This window comes from Lissotriton vulgaris, unplaced genomic scaffold, assembly GCF_964263255.1.
Source record: "Lissotriton vulgaris unplaced genomic scaffold, aLisVul1.2 SCAFFOLD_1473, whole genome shotgun sequence".
NCBI classification, from domain to species: Eukaryota; Metazoa; Chordata; class Amphibia; order Caudata; family Salamandridae; genus Lissotriton; species Lissotriton vulgaris.
The window spans coordinates 46060-64557 of NW_028241333.1; the positions used below are offsets into that span (position 1 = coordinate 46060).

An 18498-nucleotide genomic window follows, 5' to 3' on the forward strand; every position below is an offset into this window, starting at 1 on the left:
AGTTTCCTTAGTCCAAGCTGCTGCTGACAAGGGCCTGGGTGACCGTTTTTCTAGTTTCAGTGGGGCTCTACCTGTAGATCTTGCAGAGGGTGTTGAATCAGGAGGATGAGACGGCGTTGACCTGTTTTATCATGGAGAGAGTAGATTCGAGGATGAACCCCAGGTTGCGTGCATGGTCGGTGGGTGTTGGTGCTGCTCCCAGTGTGGTTGGTCAACAGGAGTTGTTCCAGGCCAAGGGGTTGGAGCCGAGGATGAGGACGTCCATCTTGTCTGAGTTTAGCTTCAGACGCCTGTTCTTCATCCACTCGGCAACAGCTTTCATTCCTTCTTGGAGGTTGGTTTTGGCGTGGAGGGAGAGGATCAGCTGGGTGTTGTTGGCGTTGGAGATGATGTCGAGGTCATGCAGTCGGGCGACGTGGCAAGCGGGCCATGTAGATGTTGAACAGTGTCGGGCTGAGGGATGAGCCCTGGGGAACCCTGCAGATGATCTTGGTGATCATCTGTTGCCCTTCCGATGATGCCCTGGGCTGGGCTCCCTATTGTGGTGCAGGCTGCCATCCACCTTTACACCAGGTCAGAGCAGGTGTAGATTTCCTGCCTTATCAAGTGTTTTGTGTTCTTATCGCCGATCTGTCTGGTCGTTGTGAATGTTGAGGTATGGTGTTGTCGCGGCTTTGGGCACGTGAAGGCCTACTCTGCATCTCAATAGCGATAGTTGCAGGGGTCCTCTGTGGCGATGTTTTGTGTGGCTGCTATCGCAGGAAAACTGGTGCTGTGGGCTGTTAGCACCAGCTTGTGAATGGTGAGGTAAATTCATCATGACTTTGGCTGCCATAAAGTGCTGTTAATTCGGTGATAGCTCCTTGTGAATATGCCCCTAAGTGTATTAATGTTTTTGATTGTGTCAAATATTTGTTTCCACCACACTACAGAATTATGAATCAAAATTATCAATAGAATGTTCTTCCTTTGTACTAAATCTGATATATTCTGAAACATCCACTCACTTCTTTCTTTTTTGTTGTGCGCTAGAAAAAAAAAGCATCTTACACCCTATCGTCTTACATGGAAACTGAGCAGGATTGCCACATCAATTCTCTAACTTTGAAGTTAGGGAAAGAAAAGTAAACACCAAGCACCTGGAAGAAAGAACTTGACATTTGACCTGTGTCTTTGAAGGCACAGCATATATGTCAAGAAAAAACAAGAGTTTGTGGGACAATACAGTAAAAAAAAGTGGAAAGGACGATCCCAAATTGGACAGCCTAAAGCAAATAAAGCCAGCAAATAGAAAAACGAAAAATGTGAACTACAAAACACAAACACAATGATAAGCAATGGATGGAATGCATTCCCAGGTCAGATTTTTGAATGTCCCCAAGAAGTCTTTCGAAATCCAAACAGCTGTGCTGTCTGGTAGGCTTCAAACTAAAAAGTAGGGAGGGAGTTAGCAAGCTCTTTCCAGAATTTCTCATCTTTGAAGAGATTTGTAATGTGAATATGGCTGGGACTGTGGGTATCATACCTGCTAAGTTACTTAATGTCATGAACATCATCTTCAGTCGCCGTTGTATTAGATGACTGAACTGAAACTTGTTGGTGCACACTAAAACACAGGGAAACAGCAACTACAAGCCCCAGAGTTAAACAAGTTAGCATCCAACCATCCTCTTCCACTCCTACACCTATCATCAGTTCACGATAAACTACCCTGGCGCCAGCTAATGCTTTCAAGGTAAAAAAGAGTAGTAACCTATTGCCTGCAATTTCCATTGCTTACCTGTATCGCCTCACACCACTGGCAAAGGACAAATGGCCCTATCACTACTATTACAGTGACACTTCCGCTCCGTTCAGGTGGGTGTCTGTGTCTATTGCTACCCTTTTAACTGTGTTGTTTTGATTAACATCAAACTCACAGCCTGAAAGACCTGCAATGTGCATAATGTCATAACTGCCCATTACTTTTAGCTTGTTTGCATCACTTAAATCTGGTTCTCTGACTTTGTCATCCCCATCCATAGAACCCCATCCTCCTTTTTGTTTCTTTTTCCTTTTTGATTATCCTCCAGATTGCCCCATTAGATTGCCTCAGTGGTGGACAAGGTAGGTTAATTTAGGATTCTATTGGGATATTTTGTGGTTAACACTAATGAATTCACAGAACTGTTAGTCCTTTTATGATGTATGATTATAATTGTTTCCCTTTGCAGACACTGAAATGTGAAATCCAGAAAGAGATGTCGAAAACAACATCCAGGCCAACGCCATTAGACTTGTTCTGCACTCCAGCTATGTGCAAAGTCACTTGCTGCCTATCGCTAGTGTGGTGAGTGCCATGTATCACTGACCTTGTTAAAAAAAGTAATAGTGTGAGAGGTTTTATTATATGACAGTGACACAACAAGTTTTTTCGCGTTGTCTGTGGTCAGATGTATCTAGATTCATCTTGAGCGATCTTCTTTTTTGGCATTTCTGTAAATTTCTCTTGCCAAAAGGGGTCTGTAAGACCTGACATTTTTAGTGGGTTTATTCCCAAAACTTTAGGACTCAGGGCACTATACCACTGCTAACCAGTGCTAAAGTGCATATGCTCTCTGTGTACATTGTAATATGAATTGGCTTTTCTATTATTGGCTTATTTCATTTAATACAAAATCCCTAGTAGTGTGCACAGGTGACCCAAGGGCCTGTAAATCAAATACTACTAGTGGGCTTGTAGCATTGGTTGTACCACCCACACAAGTAGCCTTTCAAATGTGTTTTAGACCTGACCCTACAGTGTCAGCGCGCATGGCTATTAACTGCCATGTCAACCTGCAAGTGCACCCACTTGTCAGGCCTAACCCTTCCCTTTTATTACATGTAAGTTACCCCTAGGGTAGACCCAAGGTCGCCACATGGGCAGGGTGTAGTGTGTGTGAAAGGACATGTGACAGCCTGTTTTACATGTCCTAGTAGTAAACTACAATTAATTTCGTTTTTCACTAATTAAGGCTGTCTTTCCCATAGGTGATCAACGGAGCTGCCTTGTAACATTACAATCGGGAAAAGATAGAGGAATAGAGTTTAGGTTCCCTGAGCTCAGAATTTAATAACACATCTTTTAGTAAAGGTAGGGGCATATTCTCAAGGAGCTATCGCTGAGTTAAGAGCACTTTATCACAGCCTAAGTCATGATAAATTTATTGCCCCATTCATAAGCTGGTGCTAACAGCCCATAGCACCAGTTTATCAGCGATAGCAGCCGCAAAAAACACTGTCACAAATGACCCCCGCAACTATCGCTAATGAGATGCAGAGTAGGTGTTCCTGAGCAAAAAGCTGCGACAACACCACTCCGCAACATTCACAACGACCAGCCAGATCGGCGATAAGATCACAAAACATGCGATAAGGTGTGTTAGCAGCAGGAAACTAACACCTGCTCTGACCTGTTGTAAAGTCAGACCACAGCCTGCACCACAAACGGGAGCCCAGCCCAGAGAAACACCTGAAGAACAATAGATGCCATGGAGCCATTGATCATGCAGCCCGGACACCCAAGAGGGCCACAACACTCACCTCCACCACCCCCAGGACCAACCCTCCCCGGTTCGCAGAGATTTTTTACTGTTTCGCTGAGATTTGCGTAAAGCGATTACCCAAATTCCGCACACCCCTAGTGAAAAGAAGAGAGGGACAGGGAGAAAGAGTGCTGACACTGCACACCCAGGCCACACTCCTCACCTGCTGCCACCAGTGTATCGCCAACCACGTGCCGGTATGTAGTGCAGTTTACCAGGTCTCACATCTAAGACAGATACTTCATCTGAAACTGAGTCCAGATACATGAATGGCAAAGTACATACAATTGCACACAACATCATCGCCTGTCCGCCCCAGCGCACCCAGGCAGCTGCAACCCAGCCCCTCCCGCCGCCCAGCGGTGCATGCCCGCCCCTGTGCACCCAGGCCTCACTGCTCACCTTCCGCCAACGGCGTGTAGAAAAGAGGGCCCACCATGTGCCGCTGCAAGCTACAAGCCCAGGGCCTGCGGACATGGCACCCTCCACATCATGCAGCCCTGCTCTGCAGGCCACCAGGTCTCACATTTGGTGCTGGGTCTTGATTTCGCCGTGACAGAGTACATACCATTGCACCCGGCATCATCGCAGGCTTCACATCTGCTCTGCCTTATAGGTGCCACTAACTCTGTGATCCAGGAGGTGACTATGGTTAATTGTGAAGATCCGCTGCACTCCTAGGGTAAACGAAATGTTCAGTAGGGTATACCAAGAAAGTTTAAGTCTTTTAGGGTGTTCAGGATACTGCCCTTACTGTCCGAGAAGGGCAGACAACGAAAGCACATGCAAAACCTTGTGAGCACAAGGTGGTTAGCCTGAGCACTCCTATGTGCTGAATGAGCCAAAAGGTAGTCAAAAGGTATAATAATCCAAAGTTTTATTCACTTTTTCATATTCAATTCGTGGAATATATGTTCACACATTGTAATCCAAATAATCAAGGTGCTCCTTATGTAGAAACAACTGAAGCAAGTGTTTTGTCACATCAAAGTGGGGCCAGAGGTACACCAAACTGTGTGTAAGTGTTGTTGATGTACTTAGTACAAAAATCAAACTTGTAATGTTGATTTGAGCATTAAAACTGAAAAGAAGAATAATATTAAATGGAAAGAATGTGCTGTTTATTGATGTGTAGATGGACAATTTGACTTGTCACCGAACAAGTTATATGCATGTGCTGCTACAACAAGTTAGAGAAAACAAGATTCCTGCTAGAGCAGAACAAAACAACTGAGAAATAGTACCTGTTCCAGAAGTACTTAAAGATTTGTTTGTTTATGAATGCATATTAATACAGTCTATACATACATTTCAAGCTATAGTTCACATGGTGTCAAAGACAGGGACATTACCTCCAACTGAGCTCCAGAAAGGTTTTAAAGGTAGAGTTGTATACTTGTAATTAGATGTTAAGGAAAATATTGAAGCTAAAGGTGTACAGAGGAATTTGGAAGAGGGACTTGTAATTCTTGTAAATGGTGTCCTGATCAAGAGTAAAATATTATGGCAAGAGTTAGAAGATGTTAGCAAAGTTAAAAATTCAACTTAATAATTGGTACAAAATATTTGTTTGTTGAGAAAATCCACGGAAAAGATGAACAACTGAAATACAACTTGATTAATCTCACGGCTTAGCAATGTGGGACCAATGAATATTGGTATTGCTGTCAATGTAAATACTTAAAGCAACATATACAGAACATTCATATTATAGTCAATATATTGCAATTGACAAATAAAGGGAAGAACTAACCAACATAACTATGTTTCTTAGAAAAGTAAACAAATTATTTTATTGAAAATCATGTAACAGAGAAGTAAAAATGGAATAGCTCAATCATGCTGATCCATTCATGTCTACAATCGTACAATCTCATGCACACTAAGCACTTTTAAAAACATTGTCCATGATCATTGATATTCGATTATGGTTTCCGTGGACAAAAAAGCGAGGCAAAATTTATACTTGATAGTGGTCTTGTTATTGTTGTCACAGTGAACTAAAATGCATGTTGGGAAATTTAGGAGGACCTACAATGGGCTCTAACACCCAGTTGTGCTGAGTATGCATGGGATGACCCCTGCTCATTGGATCCTACAAATGTTTGCAAATATTTCAGCTATGGATTTTAAGCCATCCATCTCTCGGTGAAGTGACTGATTTCTTTTGGTGCAAAGAATACCAATCCAGAGGTGCTTCACATATCCACATGCTAATGTGGATAAAAGATTCTCCAAAGTTTGAGACAGACACTGATGAGTATGTGTTGTTTTTTATAGACCAGTATGTCACTTGCATCATCACAAAGGAGAGTTTTGATACAATATTAAGACAACAAACTCTAAAATTGTGAAACCATTGGTGTGGAAAATAGTGTTGTAGAAAATGTAGATCTAAAGGATAATTGTTGTTGAAAATATGTTGTTTTGGATTTCCACGACCTGTGATCTCAGTAGGAAGAGTTAATAGCTTTTTGTTTGCATTCAGACACACTCTTACACGGAAATCACCAAAGAACACATACAACCTCAGAAGAACTGAAGTCTCAAAATACATCAATGACCAGAATACTGGAATTTTTAAGATGTAGAATGCAATGAATCTATAGTTTGTTGCTGATAACTAAATGGCTTTTGCTCAGTATATCACCTCCTACATAACAAAGCAAGAGAAAACTGAGTTGAAGGAGATATGGGAGAGGATTTCAGCACAAAAGAGTCTTACAAAGAAATTGTACAGTTTTTGTGTGAAAATGTTTTCTCACAGAGAGATCGGCTATTATGAATGTTCAGAACAGTAAGCGCAGCTAACTGGTTTTCTTTTCTTTTTTTTTCTTTTTCTTTTTTTATTTTCAAATATGCAAAAAAACAAAATACAAATCAACGACAGCTTTGACCAGAGGCCCCCCCTCCCCAGGCACCAGCAGGAGAAAGAAATCAGAACCGTCCATCTTTCCGCCATTGTGGTAGGGCGATGGGTTACTTAATGAAAGCCAGAAGTGAATAACTTGCTACCCCACCCGATTCCTTTATACAATACTAATCGAGAATACTTTGAAAAGAAAGAAAACAGAGTGCAGCGATAAGAAAACCTAACAGAGTTAAACAAAGCCTCCTGTTACTTTTGCTGCATCAAGAAGTATAATCGTTCTTCGTACATGCTCCGTCGTTCCTTTTTTTGGGATAAACCCATGTTGCCACTCTGAGACTAAGCTCTGAATACTTGGAATATTCTACTGGCCAGAATTTTGGAGAAAATCTTGGAGTCCGTATTTATGAGAGTAATTGGCCTGTAGGATGACATTTCAAGTGGATATTTATCTTTTTTGGGAAAAAGGACAATCTTTGCCAGTGACCATGATGGAGGAGGATCAGTGCCGCCAAAAATTGAAGTGATTACTAAAGCAAAAACTTCTTTGATCTGTGGTTCAAATACCTTATAAAATTATGCTGGTATGCCATCTAGACCCGTAGCTTTACAAGCCGGCAGGGCCTTAATTGCGCCCAACATTTCCTCCCAATTTGGGAAGTGCTCCAGCTGTTCTTGTTCTTGTGGAGAAAGTTTGGCCATGGGTATTGGGTCAAGATAGCTTGCTAAGTCTATTTGTTTATCCTCAACTGTTCTCACATCCTCCTCGGTATATAGATCCCTATAAAACCCTTCAAAAGCTTCATGTATCTTCCCCTGATCTTTAGTGGGTTTTTCCAAATTAGTATTAATTGCGGTAATTGTGTTCATTGTAGACTGTTGTCTGATTAAAAGTGCCAGCTGATGCCCTATCTGCTCCCCACACTCATAAATTCTTCCTCGTGTTGCGGCCCATTTGGAAACTATCCTTTCTGAAAACATTGAGCCTATCTCTGCCTTAACTGCTGCTAGTTTGTGCTTGATCGCCTCTATATCTCCCCCTGTTTTGATTGCTTGAGTAAGAATTGTTTCTTCTATTGTCAGTTTGTTTTGCAGTTTCTGCACCTATTCCTTTTCCTTTTTGCTTCTACTGATGGAGTAGCCAAGAGTCTCACCCCGAACACCGGCTTTGAACGTGTCCCATACTATCATAAGCGGGGCAGAGCCTAGGTTTTTTCTAAGGAATTCCACTATCCACTTCTGCATATACTTTATATATTCAGCATCATATAGCAGCGCCTTTTCAAATGTCCAATTTGTGCTTGTGTCTCTTTTTCCTATACCTTTGATGGTCAGTGACAGTGGGTTGTGGTCTCACAAGAACCTGGGTGAGATCTCAATACGGAAGAGATTAATCAGTGAGGAAGAGATAAGAAAATATCAATTCTTGTCAGTGATGTATGCGCTGCTGAGGAGAACGTAAAACCGTCATGTTTAGGCCACAATTCGGCCCAGACGTCTACTAACCCATGAGTTTCAATCAAGTTTAGCATAGTATGAAAAACATTTGGCTTTCTTCCTGTATATTTCCAATTTTTATCTATTCGCCAATTGCTAGGAAGATTCAGATTCAGATCCCCGCACAATATGATGGGCGTTTTCCTATGCGCTAGCTCCCCTGTAACCCAGTCTATTACTCCTGGGTCATCCTGATTGCTTCTGTATATGGAGCATAGTGTAAATGTGCTATTTGCTGTCAATGAGCACCCCACTATCACCCATCTACTGAGGCTGTCAGATTTACCCTATCTATTTGTAAGGCCAGGCTGTGATTGGCTAACACCCCTACCCCTACCCCTTTCACTTTTGCCCCCTGTGTTGTAGCTCCTATAACCTTGTACCCAAGTGAATTCAAAATTTGCTTCTGAGACCCTTCAACGTGTGTCTCTTGCAGACAAATCAAATCTGGGCCCAGTGCTCGCAGACCTTGTGTTATCTTCTGCCTTTTTGCCACATCGTTGAGCCCACAGATCTTTACAGACAATATTTTAATTTTAGTTGTGTCAGTCATCCCTTGCTAATGCATTTTCCTCACCAGGTTGCCAGTTTCCCCCTCTCCTTTTTTGTTCTTTTTAACCCTCCTTTCACTTTTTTCCCCTTCTTTCCTGTGGCTAAATTCAAACTGCCCCTTTGTGCCCGTGTCAGTGCCTCCTTTTGGTGCCCCCCCTTCCCGCCCCACCCTTATTGAGCAGTCAAGATGACCTTGGATGATGGCAGTCAAGTGTGAGTTCCAGCCATCGAGCCACCCTTATGATACCGGCGAAGAAGTACCAGAGCCTCGGGAGTCTCAATGCAAGCATTTAGTCCATAGTAATTTATAATCATCGCCTTTGTTCCGTGATCTCTTTTAGGTATTCTCCAGCCTTAACCTCAGATACGAAGACTCGAGTTTTTCCTTCATGCAGCACCTTCAGTCTAGCCGGGTTCATCAAAAAGACCTGTGCCCCTCTCTGCTGGAATGGTGAAATTAATTGGCACCACCGCCATCTGCATTCTACGTTTGCATGGCAGAAGTCAGGTTTTGAAAAGAATTTGACTCCATTCGCTTCCCTCTGTGCATTAGGTCTTGCTTTGTCATAAATCATTTGTCTCAGTAGGAAATTTCCAAAGAAAACCAGAAAGACCCTGGGTTTACCATTAGAATCAGCTTCCCCCCATCTAGGCTTGATGTTGAAGGGGAATCGATGGGCCCTTTGAATTTCCATGTCCCAATTCCAGTTTGTCTCGGCGGGGAAAGCTGCTCTTAATAGTTTGACAAGGATGTATGACATCACAACGCATGCTTTTACCACGAATGCTTTTACATCGCAAGTTTTACAACGCATGCCTTTACAACGCATAGTGTTGAGGGGTGCTGGATGGTGAATAGTTTAATTTACTATTCCAACTCCAGTCCCTGTGGATAGTAGGGAAGGTGTTGGATAGTAAATTAAATCTATTCCCTATCCTAGAGAGCCCCCCAGCGCAATGCGTTGTAATGGTTTGCGTTTTAAAAGTTGCGATGTAAAAGCACTGCGTGGTAAAAGTTGCGTTGTAAAGGATGTTTCCCGTTTGACAATACAAGCTCTGGGGTCCTCCCCTTCAACTCCCTCTGGGATCCCCAATAAACGGAGGTTGTTACGGCGTTGCCTGTTTTCCTGCTCCTCCATCTTGGTCATTAAGTCCACTAGACATGCCTCATGTGAGCTCACTTGTTCTTTCACCTTTGCAGCCTCCGTTTGCAGTGTTTCGGTTCTGGCCTCTACCATGACTACACGATCCCCAATGTCTGTACAGACTTTGCTAAGCTTCCTCATACCATTTTGCAGTTTTTTAGCCGCTGTTTTTGCAGAGAGACTGTCTGAGCGTACCTCTTCATGTAATTGTTTAATGGAATTAAAGATTGAAGCTAGAGAGGGAGTTTCTGGTGCAGACCTGTTCCTTTCAGAGGCTGGCGAGCCAATTTCATGCTGAAGTGCACCGGGTGTATTACAGAGCAACCCCCTGGGCGGGAGTAAGCCAGGGGAGTCTGAGTAGTCCCATTTCAGATGGCCCCTTTTCCGCCTGATTTGTCTCTTCCTCAGTACTGTTTCGGCAATTTTCTTTGGAGGAAGCTCGTCCTCGCTATGCTCCTCTCCTGAACCTGAGTCTTCTGAAGTAGTAGGGTCTTCTCCGGTGCCTGAGTCTGTCAGCTAGCCATCCAAAACTGAGTAGAATTTCTCAGTGTTGGGGTCAGGTGACTGTAGTAGCGGGGGTCTATGATTGTTGCCCCCTTGTAGGCTTATGCCTTGTTCCTCTGATTCCCCCATCATAGTGGCTAAGGCAGGGGACTGTGGCACTATGTTGCCTTCCATGGTGCTTCTGCTGCGTCTTGCCTGCCCTGGCCCTGGCCCGTCTGCTCAGATTGCCCGCTCAATTCGTTTGACCCTATCTCTTGGTCTATATCTTGCAGGATCTTCTCAGTGGACTCTGCTCACTCCGACTCTACTGCGACCGCTGTTGTTACAATAGTTGGGGTGCCTTGGGGGCTAGTATTGGGATGTGGACAAGGGCTTGAATTACCACCACTTGTGGCTGCTGTGCCCGTTTTTCCCACTGATTTTAGAACTGGGAAATGCTTACTGATGGAGGGGGAGTCACCTGGATTCACTGAGGCTGCCTTCCGGATGGTGTTTGTTTTATCATTATTCTTTTTTATAGCCCCCAAGTCCCTTTTACCTATCGCTGGCGGTTCTGGCCTTTCTCCTCCTTTATCGCCATCTGTCTGAGCCGGTGGTGCCTTTGTTTTTATCTTCTGGCCCCTCGTAGTCATTTTCTTAATGCACAGGTGGCTCTCCAGGCGCTGTGAGGTCGGTGATGACAGCGATGACTGCCGTTTTCCAGCTCCTGATAGTGAGTCAGGTTTGATCGACAGCGGACCTAGAGCTCGTTCAATGAGCCCCGAGTGCACCGCCAGACGAAGCACAGCAAAAATCGCTGTCTGATGTTGACTCCGCGTTTGTTTCAAGAAGTAGGCTCCTCTGGCCCCCGCTCCCGCTCTTGCTCTCACCCCCAGAGACAGAGTGATTTTAACGAGCACAGCTTCATTCGCATTTCGTGCACCAGCTCGTGCATCCGCGGCCGGCTCTCCCGCTGTCAGGCTGACAAAGCGATGATCGCCGATCATCGAGATTCTCCCGTCATGCAGCAGTGGCGCGGTGACTGGATCGCGGGTTTCCTCACACAAGCCCAATCACTGCCCACGACTCTGTTGCTAACTGGTTTTCTTAATGTAGAGGAGTTCTATGAGTGAGTTTAGGACTTGCTAATGCTCATAACAGAGTAACAGAGTACTGAAGTATTTTCCTGAAATCCAATATCTTGCGGAGTTTGAGCAACACAGTGCAGATATTCTGAAGACTATCATGCTGGATATATTTTTGCCAAGAATCAGTCCTCATCTAGAAAGGATGTCTCTGTATGAAATACTTTAACATTATACATACATAAATAATGTCAGTGAAAACATAGAAGAAGGAAAATGTGTTGTTGATGAATGTGAAGGATGTTTATTCAGACACAACAAAGCAAGTTTAGTCAACCATCGAAAGCTAAGTTGCCAAACTCCAGAAAAAGGAGAGAGTTTTTATTTAGCCTTGTTACAGTTGTTCCAGCTATGGCAAACTGAAAGGGAGCTATTTGGAGAATTTGACTGTTAGGAAGACTCATTCATGCTGAGTGCTTTGTGTTCCCGGAGTATCTTCAAATGTTGAGAGATGAGATTGAACAAGAAGAAACAATTATTGTTTAGATAGCAAGGGAGAGTCCTCAAGGGCAGTCAAAGTTCAGCACCTGGAAGTTAAGATCCTCCTGAACAGCCAATCATTGAAAATGCAGCAGTAATAGCCATGAATGGAGTGGAGAATGCAATGCGACAAGCAAGACAAGAAACTCTGGATGTAGAACAACAAATACAACAATTGAATACAGATCAGAAAGACATTGTTGATGAAGTAAAAGGAAATATAGAACATGCATTTCTACATGAGGAAAAACGAGTGTGCTTGTTCTACATATAAACTCATTCTATTGTACATAAGTGATCAAGCTGAAACTCAAAAAACTTTCTTGATTAAAGTACTCACAAGTTATCTACAGGAGAAATTTGATTCCAATTTGTCAGGTGTAGTTACATCACCAACAGTGTTGGGCTACACATAATATTAAAGGAGTTGCCATTCATCGATTATTAAAGTTGCCTGTTGAACATGACTACAAATTAGAATACAACAAATTAACTGGTGATGCTTGTTATAGAGTATTAAATAAATTAACTGCACTAATTATTGAGGAAGTCAGCATGGTATCTAACCTAATGCTAGCTTTTATACATTTCATAATGCAGCAAATATTAAAAACTGACTATAGCATGCTTTTTTGGAGAAAAACACTTATTAGTCTTTGAAGGCCTGCTACAACTAACTCCAGTCAATGGACAACCTGTCTTTGAGACACTACTACATAATGACACTAGGAATTCACTGGGAAGTATTAGAAATGTAAACATTTGGGAAAACCTTGAACACAAAGAGTTAATCAGAAATATGTGACAAACATCAGATATGCAATATGGAGATATACTAAAGGACATTAGAGTAGGAGTTCTGACAAAAGAAGTAAAGAGAACATTGCAACCCATCTCTTAATAAACCTGGTTCCAAGTAATGTTCCAGCTGTAGAAGTAATCTATACTACTATTATAAAGAGAGAACACAAACCTTTGAGCCAGGTAAACTACAAAAGTAATGCACCAATCACTACACCCAATACACCATTTGAAAGGGGAGATGTGGCAGAAGGACATAGGCTATAGATATGTGCACCATATACATTAAAAAAGCAAAAACGCCAAAAGTGGTAAAGTAGTCCCTTGGGGGCGTGGTCGTGGGCGTCTCAAACAACAAATGTGGGCGTTTACAGGGCCATGCCAAGTGAAAATAACAAACATAGGCCAAGCGACTTCACAACACACTAACATATGCACACAGAGCGGAAATGCGCTTTCGCTGAATTTAGAACGCACAATATGCAGACCGAGCAGAAATGCGCTTTCAATGAATTTCTAACAAACATTTGCAAATCCCAACACATACAGCGGAAATGCGCTTTCAATGAATTTAAATTCACACATACAGCGCGGTAACACCAATATACAAAAACAGCAGAGGTGCGCGCTATAAGAAATATACACACATTCGTTGCAGTTACCCAGACAACATTGACGCCTTTGCATTAAAAACCGGGCGGGCCTTCCATCGACGAGGAGTGTCAAATGACGCCACACAGGGGGCAGGATTAATCGCATACTACACCAATCACAACGCACTAAAGAAACGCACACGACTTCGGCTTACCAAAAAAAAAAGTCTTTAGCCATTGGCCATTGACCAACGACGCCACAGGGGGGTAAACACGAACAAAAAAGCCGACTGCGCATTCATGAGACTTTCCTCACATCATGCGGACAAGATAAAACGCTTACAATAAGACATACGAATAACGAAAATAACACAACTGCCCATAATCACTCGAGCACTGCCAGGACTTCACCACACAATTGACAAAACAAAAGGGAAACTTCTTTGAAGGGATACAAAAACAAACACACGGAAAGAGCCTTCGAAAAAATAAAAAAAATTAAACAGGTGACACGACACATTCCTCACATCGTGCGGACAACAAAAAACGCGGAAAACAATACATACGAATTAAAAAAATATCACAAGTGGGCCAAATCAGTTGAACAGGGCCAGGACTTGCACAGACAACTCTTCTGCGGGGCGGGCGGGGGCCCTGAAGCAGCCTTTTGCTCCAGGACAACGTCGGGACGGGCTGCTAGAATATAATATTGTTAAGGGAGAGAGGTCCATTGTTTGTTTGATGCCAACTCTAGAGGAGTGTAGTAAACTCAATGAACAATTATTGCAACTGGAAAAAAGATGATAAAAATTAGAGCAAATGATAATATGGAACGTCAAAGAATTACAGTGCCACTAACAAGGTTTAGAAAGGTTCAAAACCACTTTATTCGTATAACATCGTATACATAAAAGCACAACACAACAACAAACAAATTTAAAAATATAAAACCATTAGCAACATACAATGTACGATAGTCTTTGAATTAATAAAAATTCATAACTGGATAAAAGCTCAGGGATTAGACATCATTCAGCGTGCACAAACTGCAATTCTCAAAAAAGTGATTGTGCGAAAGACCAGGTCTTCATCATACAGGGTAAGTAGCCTCAAATAGGCATTTTCAAAACTGATGAGCATATGCTTTGTAAAATACGGAGTTAAGCGCCACTTGATATACTTTAAAAAGAACAAAAAATGTAAAATAGATTGACCACTCTGGCCATCACACAGACAGGGTATACGATCAAGGTCAGAGTGGTGGCCAAGAGGAAAACATAATACAAATTTAATAGTGCCTGCCGTTAAGTGGAACAAAAGGCTCCTCTCCCAATGGCTCATAGGCAGGGTAATGTAGTTAGCCAGCGGATGTACAGAATTTTCAGTACACTGAGGGCCAGATGTAGGAGCGTTAATACCGGTCGGAAACGGCCGATTTCGGCCGTTTCCGACCGGTATTTGGCTTTTGAGATGTAGGGGGCATCTGATTTACAGAATCGGTAAATTTACCGATTCGGTAAATATACAGAATCAGTAAAATACCGAATCGGTAAATTTACCGATTCTGTAAATCAATATGTAGGTGGCACTTCATAGAGTGCCACAGGCCCTTTAGGAGTCGGTATTTACCACCCAATCCTATTGGGTGGTAAAATACTGAATTCAGGTGTGCATGCACATCTGTGCATGCACACCTGTGCCATGTGACACACAGACATTCTCTCCGCTATTCCCTCTGATTTTGATATTTCTCAATGCGTCATTATCCCAAGGCGTGGTCCCTAAAATCTTCAAAGAGGCAGTCGTTGTACCCCTCTTAAAAAAAACAGGGGCCGACCCCCTCTCAACCGATTTAACGCTGACGCGGGAAACATAGAACTTGAGCCGCCATCTTGGTGGAAGTTTCGGGTTGAAGGTCCAGTTGTTTGGCCCCTCCCGCCCTCACGAGTACAAAAGACGCACTGGGACTCACGCGCGCAGACCTCAGAGATTGCATTTCCTGAGGCGGAAGCCGGGAAACAGTTAAGCTGACAAATTTTTAAATTGTAATTTTTAAAAACTGCTTTGCACTACTCTACCTACCTGCACTCTTGCACATTTCCCCCTCCCAGACGATTTAACGCTGACGCGGGAAACATAGAACTTGAGCCGCCATCATGGGGGTAAGTTTCAGGGTTGATAGTCCAGTTGTTTGGCCCCTTCTGCCCTCATGAATACAAAAGATGTGCTGGGGCTCACGCGCGCAGACCCCAGTGATTGCATTTCCTGAGGCGGAAGCCGGGAAACAGTTAAGCCGACAAATTTTTAAATTGTAATTTTTAAAAACTGCTTTGTACTACCCTACCTACCTGCCCCCTTGCACATTTCCCCCTCTCAGCTGATTTAACGCTGATGCGGGAAACATAGAACTTGAGCCGCCATCTTGGGGGAAGTTTTGAGTAGAAGGTCCAGTTGTTTGGCCCCTCCCGCACTCAGGGTTGATGGTCCAGTTGTTTGGCCCCTTCTGCCCTCATGAATACAAAAGATGTGCTGGGGCTCACGCGCGCAGACCTCACAGATTGCATTTCCTGAGGCGGAAGCTGGGAAACAGTTAAGCTGACAAATTTTTTTATTGTAATTTTTAAAAACTGCTTTGCACTACCGTACCTACCTGCAATCTTGCACATTTCCCCCACTCAGCCAATTTAACGCTGATGCGGGAAACATAGAACTTGAGCTGCCATCTTGCAGGAAGTTTCAGGGTTGAAGGTCCAGTTGTTTGGCCCCTCCTGCCCTCATGAATACAAAAGACGAGCTGGGCTCACGCACGCAAACCTCACAGATTGCATTTCCTGAGGCGGAAGCCGTGACACAGTTAAGCTGACAAATTTTTAAATTTAAATTTTTAGAAACTGCTTTGCACTACCCTATCTACCTGCACTCTTGCACATTTCTCCCTCTCAGCCGATTTAACGCTGACGCAGTAGCACCAACCTTATTATCTCCTTGCCCATTATATCCCTCTGCATGTGGTCTGATCACTTTTTGATTAATTTTAGCATCTCCATCCCAATGCACAGTAAGTCCATAACAACCAAGGGGGGTCTCATCGGAAAATGGGGCACCCTTGACAAACAAGCATTCCTGGAAAGTCTTAAGAACTCTATACCAGCCTGTAATGCAGACCTCCACCAGGCCGAGGCTGATATCTCACACTGAGCCGGACGCTCAAAAATGGTCTTCTCACGACTTTAGGGCCCAAAAATTAGACATCCGCCAAAAGGAACGGAAATGGAGGAGGGCCTATGACCCTCATTAAAAACACGCTATCTGGCTGCTCGTGCAGACTAAATGAAAGCCATCACCCAAGCCAAAGCCTCTTACTTCTCGGGCATAATAGAACACTCAGAAAATAAATCCAAGGACATTTTTGCTATTGTCAACAAGCTCTCCAACTCTGAAAGAATTCTGCCCAAGCCTTTGGTCACCCAGGAGCTATGCAACTCTCTCAATAAATACTTTCTCGACCAACTTCTCACAGCCACCATCAAATCCAGCATCCCTGCCAAGGACCCTTCACCTTTCTCCCCTGCATGCGCCCCCAGCACCTGCTCCATCGATCACTTTCCACCCCTCGATGCACTCTCCTTACAAGCCCTCCTGAGCAGGGTAAAATCTGGCTCTCCTCTGAACTGCTGTCCTCCCCATATCCTAAAAAACGTATTCTCTCCGCTATTCCCTCTGATTTTGACATTTCTCAATGCGTCATTATCCCAAGGCGTGGTCCCTAAAATCTTCAAAGAGGCAGTCGTTGTACCCCTCTTAAAAAAACCAGGGGCCGACCCCTCCACTCTCTCTAATTATAGGCCAATTTCCCTCCTCGCATACCTGGCTAAGGTATTGGAGGCTCACGTTACCACCCACCTCTCGAACTTCATTGAGCAATCTAACTTTCGGGACCCCTTCCAAGCTGGATTTCGACCCGCCCATTCCAGCAAGACAGTCATCACCACTGTCTTCGACTGCCTCCGCCACAATGCAGACAGAGGAGTCCCCCAAGCCCTGGTCCTACTAGACCTCTCGGCAGCATTTGACACTGTCGATCATAGCATTCTCCTCGACCGTGTCAAACAGGCCGGCAATTCAGCATACAGCTGGATCAGGTCCGTCCTCAGTGACCGTACCCAAGCATTCTGCCTGGCCCCCTTCTCAGCCCCCAAACTCCACACTTCCTGCGGGGTCCCCCAAGGCTCCTCGCTGTTCAACCTCTATATGGTCCACCTGATTCAGTCCCTTAAAGCATTCAAAGCCGTCGCATTCAACTAGGCTGACGATCTCCAACTCATTTTCACTATTGACAATTCCCCCGAATCCATCCAGGAGTTCCAGAGCAGCATGCTACACATCCGCCATTGGATGGACTCCAACCAGCTGAAATTAAACCCCTTGTGCGGGCACACCAGTTGTTATGCACATCACAAACGATTGAGCCATATTTAACCGTAGTTACAAATAAGCATCATCGTTTTCTTCTGGTGAGATTCAGACTGAATCAATTACATTTGCTCCTTGCTGAACCAATGGGATGGAATAAGCTGGAGGACCTGAAGGTATGTACTTGTGATCATTTTTCCACCCAGGACTCAATGCATTTTGTATTATTTTGAGAGCATTTTTCGAACCTCCGAAATCGGTTCATTTTATCCAGTTTTAAAAGGTTTTACTCAGGCTAGACCTGCTTTTATATATTTACAAATGTTGACCACGTTTGGGCAATTTTTAACATAGCTACCTTTCTGACCGCAGCTGTCAGATTAAGGAGAAATGGGAGAACTGTTAATAATTAGTATTTTTTTTAACTCATGAAATATCTATGTGTATATTGATGATTTACATCTTGTTATTTGTATTCTATGATGAACGTGATTTTGCAATAATTTTAAAACATTTTTACTGTGTATAAATAATAAAGTGAATTTGACTGACTCAGTCTCCCATTCTTCTAAAGCCTCATACTGAGTTAACCTAGGTCTTGGTTCCAAATCATTCATTCTCATTCTTAAATTCTTAAGAATTCTCCCATTGAATGTACCATGTTCTGGAAAAGCTAGAACTCCATCACCTTTTGTATATTCTAACCAACTTTTCATCATCATAAAGGAAGCAGGTGTTTTCAGTGGCAGAATAGGAATTCCCTCTCTAGTCAACACAGGCTTATCTTTATTAAAGAAATTCTTAATTTTCTTTATTTACAAGATTTTTCTCTTTTCTCCGTACATTCTGGATGAACAATATATGAAAGAATATTCCGCAAACCCTTGAACACTTCTATCACTGCGACTCACACAAGCAGTCAAATTTCAAAGCTTTATTCGATTATTTAAAAAC

The 18498-nt window shown here is 43.3% G+C and overlaps 1 protein-coding gene across 2 annotated transcripts in view; it reads left to right on the forward strand.

Annotated features, from left to right (window-relative positions):
* The first annotated feature begins 2123 nt into the window (after positions 1 to 2123).
* LOC147671991 (solute carrier family 22 member 6-A-like) overlaps positions 2124 to 18498 on the forward strand; it is a 427981-nt gene continuing 411606 nt past the window's right edge. Inside the window, exon 1 of one of the 2 annotated variants that reach the window (XM_086948072.1) lies at positions 2124 to 2329. Coding sequence is in view for 1 of the 2 variants with exons in the window: in XM_086948071.1 (XP_086804197.1) it covers positions 2181 to 2329 (149 nt within the window). In the remaining variant the exon portion in view is untranslated. The remainder of the gene's footprint in view (positions 2330 to 18498) is intronic. The other variant, XM_086948071.1, reaches the window with a different exon arrangement.